The sequence below is a fragment of the Pogona vitticeps genome, chromosome 4 (genome assembly GCF_051106095.1).
Source record: "Pogona vitticeps strain Pit_001003342236 chromosome 4, PviZW2.1, whole genome shotgun sequence".
Lineage (NCBI taxonomy): Eukaryota > Metazoa > Chordata > Lepidosauria > Squamata > Agamidae > Pogona > Pogona vitticeps.
The window spans coordinates 185231160-185244424 of NC_135786.1; the positions used below are offsets into that span (position 1 = coordinate 185231160).

Below are 13265 nucleotides of genomic sequence, written 5' to 3' on the forward strand. Positions count from 1 at the left end.
AGCGATTTATGTCCTCCTTTGACATCTTTTTGGACAACTCAGCTCCTGAAGATTAATTTCAAAACAAATATGCTCAAAATCATATACTGTACTTAATTTTATATTACAAGTTCAAGTTAAATGTTTTTACTCTGAAATAGTGAAGAAAAATATATCCTAGTAAAAAGGACAAATAAACTCTTTTTAAAATAATTATGTCAGTTTTTTATTACATAGTATAACACTTTAATATTTATTTAATGCTCATATTTCACATCTGTGACTTTTTCATAGCCATTGGTTCTATGGTAAAAATGAGTGGTTTAGACAGAATTTAAGAATGAAAGAGCTAAGAATGAAAGGCAAAATCAGAAGAAAAATATCTGATACTTGTGTTACTGTGAGTGTTATGCAACTAAAAGATTTAGTTAATTGTTGTCTTCGTCTTCAACTTTTGCAATATTGTTTTAAATAAAATAACAAATAGCATTATTTTAAAAAATATCATAACTTAAATTTTACACTCTCAGTTGGATATCAAGAGTAAAAAAACTGTTGCCATATTTCATTTCTTTAAAAGTCACTCTCCCTAACACAGTTTTGACTTTCAGCCAAAAGTCCAAAGTGCAGATGATAAAAAAAATACAGACTGTCTAGAACAATATCATACATAATCATTTAGAGTTCAAATTCACAATGAAAAGAAATAACCTATCCAGAAAGGAACCAAGTATCTACTTTATGTACTCCCCTATAACTTGGATGGGTTGTACTGTGAACCTTTGGGAAATCACTTGAGTCAAGTCAACAGGGCTATGAGGCAGGGGCAGGACCATGGGTTAATGGTAGAAAAGAAAGACCCGTGTATAATCTCTGGCATCTTCATGTAGAAAAAGTTCAGTTTTTGTAGGTTAAAAAAAAATGGAGATGAGCCCATTATGAACATGAAATATGATACATATCCTTTATCTTTGGCTCTTTCTTTGGGGATGTTTACCTTTTTGATTTGGTACTGCCACAGTTGTTCCCCTGTTAATGCCACATATGTTTTAGTGGACACATGTAAAAGAGCAGGACTGAGAACACTGGTCCAATCAGACATCTCCCTGTGTTCACTCAGTGTGTGAGTATAACATGTGAACAGGTCTTTATGTCTAATGTGCAGAGTAATCATTTAGTTTCAATCATTTAGTTTTCAACTCAGTGAGTTTAGTGGTATATACTTCCACAGATATTTGTTTAGGATTAAAAGAGCCAGCCTGTGTGGCCTTAGGCAAGCTGCACAGTCCCAGGGCACCTCCGGAAGAAGGGAATGGCAAGCCACTTTTGTGTACTCTCTACTTAGAAAACCCTGGAAAGGGTCACCCTGAGTCAGAATTGACTTGATAGCACACAGTTGTTGTTGTTGTTGTTGTTGTTGTTGTTGTAAGCTTAAATCAATTTAAAAATATTTATTTGAGTTTAGTTTATAATAATCTTTGCTATAAAACTTGGTTTCAAGGCAGCTCTTAAGAAGATTAATTAATGGATACAGGTAGGATCCCACAAAGTTTTAATATTAAAACACAGCAGCCGCAGTCATAGCTGCAGTCACATACTGTAACTGCTTTGCATGACCATTATGGCTGGTTGTTATGCCCTCAGACACACCCAGGTTGTGCACTCAGTTACGCAGCTGGATATCTGATAGATAGTCTGAATATTGTGAAAACCACTTGTACAAATCCCCCTTATGCATACAGTAGGGTTTTGGCCAGTTAATTAAAAGCTGTACTGAAGCACATAAATAAAATGAAAATTAACCACCTATTAAGTGATGTTTCGTGTCTATCTAGTCAGTCAGAGAGAGAGAAAAAGACTATCTTAATTGCAGTTCAACGGTAGTTTAGTGGAACTGGAAACCAGACAGAAAAAGATCTTTATTATACTTTGCTTAATTACTGCCTCCGAAGAAAGCCACAGATTGCTTGGGCCAGAATGTGCTGGGCCATTTTCCAAGTGTAATTAATTCTCAGCACCCCAAGACTTTGTCTCTCCATATTTGGGTTCAGTGCATTTTTCCAGTTTCTTTAAGCTTTTTCATCATTCGGCAATCTTGCCACATAGGAAAGGGCTGTTTTTTTCTTTTTACCTATTCAATGTTATTTGTTTTGTGAAACTGACTTTGAAATATATCCTTTAGGCTACTGTCAAATAAAACTCTGTATATATAATTAATTAACTACAGTGGTGCCTCACTTTAACAGGCGCTCCGTTTAGCGACGAAACCGCATAGCGCTTAACTTTTTGCGATCGCAAAAGCGATCGCATTGCGATGTTTCCTAAGTGATTTTATCGCTTTGCGATGATCGATTCCCTGTTTCGCTTACTGATCATCACAAAGCGATGATTTTTAAACAGCTGATCGGCAGTTCCAAAATGGCCACCGGGTAAAAAATGGCCACCTGCTGTGTTTTCGCGCCGATTCCTCGCATAAGAGTCAGCAAAAATGGCCACCGTATGGAGGATCTTCGCTTTAAGGTGAGTTTTAAGCCCATAGGAACACATTAAACAGGTTTTAATGCGTTTCTATGGGCTTTTTAAAATCGCACAGCGACGAAATCGCTTAGCAGCAATTTTTGCTGCACAGATTAACGTCGCTATGCGAGGCACCACTGTAGTTTTTATTCTTCAGGGGTGCAAAATGCTGGGTATCAGCAGAGTGTGCTGACAATTCTTTGTGTGTTTTTATCAGGCCTGGTTGTGGAACAGATTCCAGTCGAATCTGATTTTGACAAAGGTAAATGATGGTCAGGTAGATAAGAGCTAAGACAAGAGCAGGTTATGGTTGAACTGGTGCTCTTAAGCTAAATCCTAACTCAAGTAGTCAAGACAAGATGGTGCTGTTTATAACGCTGGCAAGGCATGAAAGGATGTGCTATATCTCCAGTGGCTTTTAAGGTCATCCTACCATTTTAGCCAAGTACTTCAGCCTAGAGGACACCCAAGATTCCTGAAGATTGGCTCTCTGGGGAGTGTGGAAAAGGCTATTGGAGAGTGATCAGGAGCCCTGAGCAAAATCATATTTCATTGTTTAACTTATCTTAGATTTAAGAGAGTTAAAAGCGAAGTACATGTTTATACAGTGTATACTCAGACCGTGATCCAACCCTGCTGCTCTGTCACCTTCTCTTTATGGAAGGACAGCCTTCTGTTTCTGAATGCTCTGCACATGTTCTCACCCAGCTCAGAAATGGTACTTTTTCAGACTACAGCTCCAAGAATCCCCTAGTCAGCATGGGAGCTATAGTCCAAAAATTTCCAAACTCTGTCCATCCCTGTTGGTATCAACCAAGTTGGGCTTGGAACGATTTTTGTCTGAACCTATGCAAAATTGCTTGTGGTCATATTGGACAATATTGAGCGAAAGAGACCAATGGCCACATTTGCTATAATGCAGCTTCCTGTTTGCCGTTTTCTCCTATTGACTGCTGTCTGGTTTGTTTCTGAGGAAAAGAGCCAAGAGCTAAAAAGAGAATAGAGATAGTAACTGGGAAACTTTAAGTGGACATGTGGGATATTCAAATTTGTATCCCTGGACATGAAATAGGAATACAAATATTGGCACCATAGGTACCTGGAGAAAACGGACTCTCCCCCCAGAACTGGCAGGTCCATTTACTGCTCGCTGTGCAGCGTGCGCAACTGTTGTTGTTTGTGTTGTGCCAGTTGCGGAAGTAGCCAAGCCGGTGCTTCCCCACCTTCCTGCATAGCCGACCGCTCAGCAGCTAAGTGGGGAGACTCATCATTCCGCCTCCTCATCAGAGTGGTTGGCTATGTGGGGAATCACCGGCTATTTCCGCAATTGGCTCCATGCAAACGATGTCAGTGTACAGTGTGTGGTAAGTGGCCTGGCCAGTTCTGTGGGGAGAGTCCAGTTTCCTCAGGCACTTGTAGTATTAATATTCATATTTGTATCCCCAGTGATACAAATACGAATATCCCATCTCTATTTGAGTGAGACCTCATGGTTTATACTTCTCTAGACATAACATCTGTTTAATCTCTATTTCACTGTCATTTCTGTGGCACTTTGGATTTAGTGTGCATCCAGTCCAGTCAAAACACGAGTTTCTATCAAATTCCCATGAAGTAGTAAAGATGAGCAATAAAAAAAAGGAAAGCTCCCCAAATATATGGTGTTTTCCTTACTTAACTTCGATTTTTCATTTCTATAAGCAGTGCCTTTGTCAGTGTTAAATGCTTCCTTTGTAGAACCTGAATTGGAAATAGTCTTTTAATTTTTAAAAACTTTTTAAAGGGACAGAAATATAAAAACAGTTATATTAAAGCACTTCTGCAATGACAGTGAAGAATTCCATTAATATAAAAGCAGCCCAACAAGCTTAAATCAAAGCAAGGACAAACTGTGCTTTTCCAAGACATGATTTTTATGGTTTTCTTTGCCATTACTGGTATTTTTATGCTTCATGTGTGTGGTATGCAAAGTTGCTTGTTCATTCCTCACAGCTTGTGTCTCATAGCGAAGGGATGTGTACCTACGTATTTAACCCTTAATCTCTTTACATTTGTTTTCTTAGACCATGGGGAATTCATATGCAGGGCAACTGAAATCTGCCCGTTTTGAAGAAGCCCTTCACAACTCAATTGAGGCCTCTCTAAGATGCAATACAGTTGTTCCTAGGCCTATTTTCTCCCAGCTCTATCTTGACCCTGATCAGCCACCTATTTCGCCGGAAGGTAACCACGCAAGTATGGCATAGTTTAATCATCCTTTTTATGTTAGAAAAACTGTTGTATAGCTTTCATGGGGGTGGGGGGAATACAGTTTTCTGTTTCCACTAACACTTACATGTGGGTATGTTGTCTTCTCATAATGTACTTTAGATGTGAAACCAAAAGTAGAAGATTTAGACAAAGAACTGATGCATCGTTACACACAGAATGGAAGCTTGGATTTTTCCAGTAGCCAAACAATGAATGAAATGGATGAAGATGATGATGAGGAAGATATGTCTGATTCCAATAGTCCACCAATCCCATACGCACAAAAACCTGCCCCAGAAGGGTCTTGCACTACTGATGGTTGGTTTAAGCTTTCCTTAACTTTATTAAATTATTATACCTTTCATGAAAGCTGTGGGTAAAAAAGAAACTAAAATATACATATGGTTGTGACAATGTTAATGTAGCCAGTAGAATAGCCTTGTTAGTCAGTTATAGCAAAAACATCAAACCCTTACGGAGCTGTAATAGTCAACAGTGCAGTCCTATATATTGTATATCTACTCAGGGGTAAGCCTCACTGTTTTCAGCGAGGTGTGCTGCCAGATAAGTGAGGGCTTAGATAATACTGTAATTTTGCTACTTTTCAAGAAACCACAAGACTCTTTGTAATATTAACAGAGTGGTCCGGTGGGCCAGATAGGCGGGGTATAAATGTAATAATAATAATAATAATAGTAATAATAGTAATAGTAATAATAATAATAATAATAATAATAATAATAATAATAATAATAATAATAATAATAATAATAATAATAATAATAATAATAATAATAATAATAATAATAATAATAATAATAATAATCACCTCACACTCAGTAGTACTATAGCTGCAAATTCAGTCTTAGTAAATTTCCTTTTGTGCAAAATGCATGTAAGATCATGGTCTGATTGTTCCTGTAATTCAAATTTGGGAAATAAGCCATACAGCAAACAGCTCAAATGGTTGTACAGTGGACCCTTGACTTACAGACGGCTTGACTTACAGACTTTTTGAGTTACAGACTTCTCTGGCTGCAAAATTTAGGTTTGACTTGCAGCCTGAGAATTGACTTACAGACCAGAAAAAAACCAAAATGGAACAAAAACGGCCTGTTACGGGATTAATCGGTTTTCCATGCACTGTAGGTCAATGGAGACTTGACTTACAGACTTTTTGACTTGAGAACCGCCTTCCAATACGGATTAAGTTCTCAAGTCAAGACCCCACTGTATTCCTGGAGAGCATTTTACAAAGTATTTATGGCTGAATAGGAAGATAGATATACTGTAATTCACTTTTCTCCCTTCATTTTGACTAATAATATATTTCATGGTCATATTTTCAGAATATAAAATTTGTACCAATCCTTAAAGTTTTTAGAAATTGTTTTCACTCTTTTAGCAGCACAGAAAAAGCAAAGCAATGTGTTTATACATTTATTTTACAAATAAATATTTCTTCCAAATGTTTTAGACAGTTGCTTCAAGATGTGAAAGTTCGCTTGTGAGTTGAACTGAACCATTCAAGTATATATCTTGAAGGAGAAAAAAACATTGTGTGCCTTCTGTCTAGTGCGCTCCTCTGGCAAAAGTTTAGACAGATCTTTAAAACAAAAGGCATAAATGTTTAAACATATTCCTTGAATTACAAACTGGCTTGTCTTCTTGGAAGCATAAGGCAGTGAAAAATTCCAATAACACGTAGAAAAAAACACAGTATATTTCAGAGCTTCCGCAGCCATGGCCATTTCTGCTTCAAAGATCTTTTATAAATAAGAAAGAACAGGCAGCCCCCTTGAAGCCCCCTTGAAGGGGGCTTCAGTGTTATCAAATATTAAGAAGAAATGCGAAAATTTAATCAAAAGAGCAGAGGGGAGGTTCTGGTTGCACTTCCGCCGGACGGTGGTGGTGTCCCCCCCACCCTGTGCCCTCGCTAGTAGTTATGGCAGGGGAATATGGTGGGGTGGGAAAAAAGATAAATGTTCAGAGGGTTGTTAGGGGTAAAATACAGTGGTGCCTCGCTTAACGACGATAATCCGTTCCAGGAAAATCGCCGTTAAGCGAAAACATCATAAAGTGAAATTAAAAACCCCATTGAAACGCATTGAAACCCATTCAGTGCATTCCAATGGGGTAAAAACTCACAGTCCAGCAAAGATCCTCCATACGGTGGCCATTTTCGCTGCCTGTATAGCGAGGAATCCATCCCTAAGCACAGCGGGGAGCCATTTTAAGCACCCGGTGGCCATTTTGAAAACCCGACGATCAGCTGTTTTTGATCGTTGTAAAGCTTTTAATGACCGGAATGATGTTCTTCAAAGAAACACAATATTGAGCAAGAAGGTAAAAATAATCATTTGAAGGATATTTGGTGGATAATGAAAGGTGATGAAAGAAGATATTTTTAGCAGTATATAGTAGTTACTCCAGAATAGATTTTATATTCACATCTCAAGATTTAATTCCAAAGATAGTTAATACTGAGATCAATTCCATAAAAATAACATATCATTCTTTGATGTCAATGAATTGATTTCAAATTTTATGAGAAGTGCTAGAATATTAATAGCTAGATTCTGGAAAGATAAAAATGATATTCAATTAGAAGATTGTTATAATGAAGTATGGCATATTGCATTAAATGATAAATTGACTACTGAACTTAAGATGAAAAGAGGGGAAATAAGTTCAAATATTTTTATGCTATTTGGGGTAGATTTGTTGAATTTGTATTAGTGAAAGGAAAGGGGAAAGCCTCTAAACAACAATCAATACAATTTTGGAAACGAAGTTCGTATTAAAAGTATTGTTCCAAAGGGTCCTGTGGATATGGGGGAGCACTGTGATTAGGTTGTATTAGTAAGTATTTTGTATTTTTGTATTTATTTTTGTTTTCGAAATTAAAAAAAGAACAGGCAGTGAAAGGACAGAAGAGATACTGTATTAACAGAGGTCAGATCCATTAATATTAGTGAATATTTGGGGCAGTCTCTTCAGGAGGACAGTGGTTTCTTTTTACATTGTGATCAGCTTCAGTGATACTTGGGTCTCTCCTGGGTAGGACTTTTTATGTTTTGGCTGTGTATACATCCTCTATAGCAGTGATCATCAACCTTGGTCCTCCAGATGTTCTTGGACTTCAACTCCCAGAAATCCTGGCCAGCAGAGGTAGTGCTGAAGGCTTCTGGGAGTTGTAGTCCAAGAACATCTGGAGGCCCAACGTTGGGGACCACTGCTCTATAGCACTGCTTCTTAACCTTTGTTACTCAGATATTCTTGGATTGCAACTCCCAGAAGCCTTCACCATCAGCTCTGCTGGCTGAGGTTTCTGGGAGTTGCAGTTCAAAAACACCTGAGTAACAAAGGTTAAGAACCACTGCTCTATAGTAGCTCAAGGCAGGATTTATCTTTAGCCTAATAAGGAGCAAAGCTTTTAAAATCTCAGTGTCTCCCCAGTGACTGTGATCTGGATTGTTGCTTCTGTGCCTCCATTTGTGGTATGGAAGCAATGATCCTGCATGCTTTGGGGAAATGGGAATTTGGCCACAGTAGTCAGCTTTGAAGGTCAGTGGTTAGGCCTCAGGAAGCTGGGTGTAAATTGTAGGTTGTACACCTCTGCCTAATACACTCAGTGAATTCTTCTCTTTCACATCTACATCATTAGAATTTAAACCAAGAAGTATGTTTCAAAGCATTCTTCGGGTTTGATCACGACTGCCACTCTTGTTTTATGTAGACATGCCTCAGAGTTCTTTTACAGAACTCAAGATAGTACCGTATGGGGTTCCAAAGCAGTCTGCCATTCACTGAACAAAGTCCAATCTGCTGAGCTTCAGCAGCTTGGCTGCCTCAAGAGTAGGGGGGCTACAGCCTCAAATGAGTTCAATATGTTTGAAATGCCCCATATATACCTTTTACTGGTCTTCCCTTTCTTATTAATCTTATATTGTGTCCTGAAATTAAGATAAGAACCATTCAAAAGGAAGTAATAATTTGAATGTCTGTTTTAGCAGGTAATAGACTGTAAGCATTTGATTCATAATTAAACAAAGTGATTATAATAATCGTTGATAAGTAATACATCAAAAATAATGGGTTATATATAGCACGAAGCTTGCGCAGGTCAGAGCTTTCTCATTTTCCCTTTTTTAACAGTTTTAGTAGCTGTCTGCTACTGAATAGATTCCTATCCCTCTGAAACTGGCTTTTGAGGTGGTCAAGGGCTTCTCCTGGGGAGCAGGTTTAGCCTCTCCTGCCCTGGCTGGATTTTGCTCTTGTGTGAGCAGAAATCCAGAGTTGGATGAAGCCCAATACTCTTCCTGAAGGCTTTTATCAGCAGTAGTTGAACTAGTTAGCCTTTGCCTTCCCATCTCCCAACCTTAGGTGTACCACAAGTGTTCCTCAAATTAAAAGTGACCTGTTTTCCTGCTCCTCAGCATTATGGGTGAAGAGTACTAGAACTCATGACTGCTTCATTATGAACTGGTGGTGAAGTTTATTCTTCCATGTAGGCTGCTGTTGGAATTTTTTTCCAGCCAAAATTAATATTAAAATTAGAAAATTATTTGAGAGACAGGCTTTAATGGGATATATTGAAGGTTCTTTATGTTACTAGAGAAAGGCATATTGAATGACTATTGCCACCTTGTATTCCTGTTTTATTTTTTGGCTTTCCAGGATTGTTTCAGTGCAAGTCAGTTTGGCCACTAAGTGTGGGCAAATGCTAGTTGTTGTTTTTTTTTTTTTAAAGAACAAACTCCATGCCTTCCTTTAGTTTCTCATAGCTCTTCTAGTCATCAGTGGTGTGTTTAAAAGCACATTCAGGAAATTTGGGGAAAACAAAGAAGGCTAGTCTTGTTGTTTGGTTGTAAACTGTCCATTTTTTTCTGCACTGTGAGAGATCAAACCTTATTCTCAGAGGCAATTAGATAGTCAGATACTTAATACCTGATCATTTACTGTGAAGATCCAAGTGGAACTGACTGGGAACAGCAATTCTTATGTAAATTGTGGTAGGCAATTTCTTATGCAGATTCCTTATCTTAAAGCAGCACAATGCCAGGTCTGTACCCCACAGAGGAGATGTTAATTGTTGCTACTCAGAAGAGAAGAGTGAAGGAGGGACCAAAAGACAATCTTTGCTTTACACAGCATCAGTACTTTTGTTTGTGTTTTCACAGCTGTGTTGGCCAAACTCTTTCTTTTTAGCCATCCATGTTTTATGTAATGAGAGATGGTTATGGAATACAAATGGAATTGGTTTGCTTCAAAAATCCTTATGTTTCTTAGTAAGACAGAAGAGCTGTTTGTTCTTTCAACACTTTGCACATCCCAGGTAAATTAAAAATGCCACTCTAATGTTCAGTTTTATTTCCTATAGCACTTTTATTTGTGGGATCCATAATTTTTTAAAATAACATTCCACTGAACCTTAAAATCTTCTGTATTTGTTTTGGTAATATTTAAGAAATTAGCAAATTGAGCTGTGTGGTTGAATGGAAAGTAGTTTTCCAGTGAATCAAAGATCAGTAAAAGACATTTGACCCCTTGAAACAAGTGATCAATAGTATTAAAAACACTACTTTTAATACTAAAAAGAGTGGTCTTGGCAAACAGATGGGCACTATAAAAACCAAACAAACAAACAAACTACTTCACTCCATGAACAGTTGTAAGAATATTTGTATTTCAGGTCATTGTGAACTAAGTGGGACAATGCAAGAACTTTGAGTACTAGAGAGCGTGGCTGTTGATGATGGATATAATATAATATAATATAATATAATATAATATAATATAATATAATATAATATAATATTGCCGAGATGCAAGTTATAAATCTTTACTTTCCATATTTGCTAGGAGTCACTTAAAGTGTACAAAGGGTAATATATATCTAATGTGGCTACTATATATACAGTTAATTCCATTGAAGTCTGATTCAAAACTCTAAAACTTGAATTAGAATCAGCAAATTTGTCTAGTCCAGGTTGGGCTCTGGGGATGTTAGCCTAAAACAGCACATAAGTACCACAGGAATCTGTAGGTCATGATGAACAGGAGATGAGACTGAGAGGATTCCTCAGTATAGTAAATATCAGATGGTGGTAAACATGACTTTCTCCAAATTGGAGCCAGTAGGCGAAACTACTGATATTCGTTGCATTTGAGGAGGAGAATTCTACTTTTATAACTTGTATCTATGTATTTTGTCAAAGGCCAGTTAAAAGGAAGCTATTAAGCAAAGATTTAAGTCTGAAAAATATTTCTGTGTTTTGCTTTCCTTTGCAAACCTCTGAATACAAAAATGTGAGATTACAAGCAGATCTTTGCATGAGGGAAAAGAATCCACAGCCAAGCTATAAATAATATTTGAAATGATATTTTTGTGTGTGATATTTTGGCTTGCCTTGATGAAGTTGCTATTACTAATAAAGTGTTGCCCTCTGAATAAGGGTTTTGATATAATTTTGAGATCACTTTTGTGCAAGCTTCAGGATATGTTGATTCACTTTGGAAAACCAGCATGCACTTAAACCTCTAATAATGATTTGCAGGGCCAAAGGCACCAGGAATGAGTCTAATGAATGGCTCCTGGGAACACTGTTTGCATTTCTTTGGAAGCAAATGGAAGATATTTTTTTTCTTCTGAGTAGATTTGCATTCCTTAATTATTTCTCTTTGAGCTAACACCAAATCCCAGTCCCAAACACTTAACTGTTTTAACTGAGACAATAGTGGAAGTAAAAATACACTCTGTGTGTTCATTGGGAAAATAACACTTTGCTCTGCATTGAAACAATAACAGCTAATTGCTAAAGTCAGCTAGAATGACTAGGCTGCCTAGCTTGGAATAGTTCAATATTTAACTCTTAAGGATCTAATTGAATGCTGTGCTTTTGATATTCCCTAACTTTACAGGGAAGTCCAAAGACCAGACTTTAAGCTTCAGCTATGGAAAAAGAAATGAGATAAAGATTGCAAATTAAAGATAAGAATATATTTTGGGGTGGTTTTTTTTGGGGGGGGCTAAGAAGTAGAGTAGAAACAGTTCAAATAAACAAATAGCATTTCAATTGAACATTATTACTTTTACTTTTGCTTCTTTTCTTCAAAAGTTTCCCACCCTTATCTAAAAAACAATGATCCCGTTACAAAAGCGATCCATTCTAAAAATTTGTGTTCATCTCTTTTTATGTATAAAAACCAGACCGCAACGGAGTGGATTATATCAACCAATGCTTGTACTAAAACAAATTGATTTGTCTTTGAAGCACCAGTGTTCTTTTTGCTTTCTTTTTGTAATTCATTCAAATATATTGAAAAATGCTGTGATAATTTCAGTAAATATGTCCAGAGTACTGAGAACATTTCTAAATCCTGAGTTTTTCATTTGGCCAATTTGTTTTGACTATAAAGTAGTGAATATATTTTGGAGATGAATAAAGCAGCAAGATGTGGTAAATCTACTTACCCTCTCTGTTTACATTTCAGATATTACCATTCACATTGGTAAAAATGACAGTAATATTTTATTGTTGTTGTGGATATATATTATATAATTATATATCGCAGATAGTTTTATTCTTAATAATAATTTTTTCAAAGTCCTTCATGACTGAAAATGATGAAATAATATTAATTTTTAAATGCCAAAATATATATGTTTGAGTCTGCTTTCCCTTAAAATTGAATACATTTCTACAGTCTTGCATCATTATAGTTTACATTGTTGATGAACATGTAATTTGCATGTCCTAAGTATGTAATAAAATATGGACAGGTGTATGTGTGGCTATTCATGCAAGCACCTAATGAACAATAGGCACTAGAGATGAAGTAAATTAAGTAATACTCCCGATTGACTGGGTGTTTTCAATAGGCTATCTGTGTTCAGTTTTTCTCTATTTGAAGCGGCTTAAGTCCTCTTTAAAGATCCCATGAGAAGGGAGAGCTGAGTTAAGAAGTTGTCCATTAATACAGTGGTACCTTGATTTACGAACTTAATCTGTATTGGAATGGTGTTCGTAAGTCGAAATGTTCGTAATTCGAAGCACCATTTCTCATTGAAATGCATGGGAATGGCATTAATCCATTCCAACATTTCAAAAAAAAACCTACCAAAAATAAAAATAAAAATAAACAGAGCAAGTCCCACGCTGGGTCTGCAAAAAAAAATTATAATAATCGAAAACAAAACAAAACAACAGCACAGAAACATAACCCCACCAGGCCAAACCCACCTTCTAAAAACCATCCAGAACAACTTTTTTAAAAGTAAAAAGGAGCACCTTACCCGTCCAAAGTGTCCTCAGCCTCCCAGGCTTCCACTGCTGCTGTGACTGCTGCTGCTGGGAGGCTTGAGCCTGGCCGGGTTTCTTCGGCCGCTCACCTCCCAGCTCGCCTTCCACTTGCTCTGCGCCACCCTCTGTGGGCCGATGGTGGGAAATTCAAACAGCGGAGGGCGGCGAGGAGCAAGCAGGAGGCGGGCTGGGAGGTGAGCAGCCGAAGAAACC

At 37.3% G+C, this 13265-nt stretch overlaps 1 protein-coding gene across 13 annotated transcripts in view; it reads left to right on the top strand.

Moving 5' to 3' along the window:
• GREB1L (GREB1 like retinoic acid receptor coactivator) overlaps nt 1-13265 on the top strand; it is a 191182-nt gene that overhangs the window by 82188 nt on the left and 95729 nt on the right. For 9 of the 13 annotated variants that reach the window (XM_072998833.2, XM_072998841.2, XM_072998835.2 and 6 more), the window contains 2 exons: nt 4560-4731; nt 4867-5064. In XM_072998833.2, coding sequence (XP_072854934.2) covers nt 4563-4731; nt 4867-5064 — 367 coding nt within the window. In that variant the 5' untranslated portion in view covers nt 4560-4562. The remainder of the gene's footprint in view (nt 1-4559; nt 4732-4866; nt 5065-13265) is intronic. The other 4 variants (XM_072998838.2, XM_078392610.1, XM_078392605.1 and 1 more) reach the window with 1 other exon arrangement.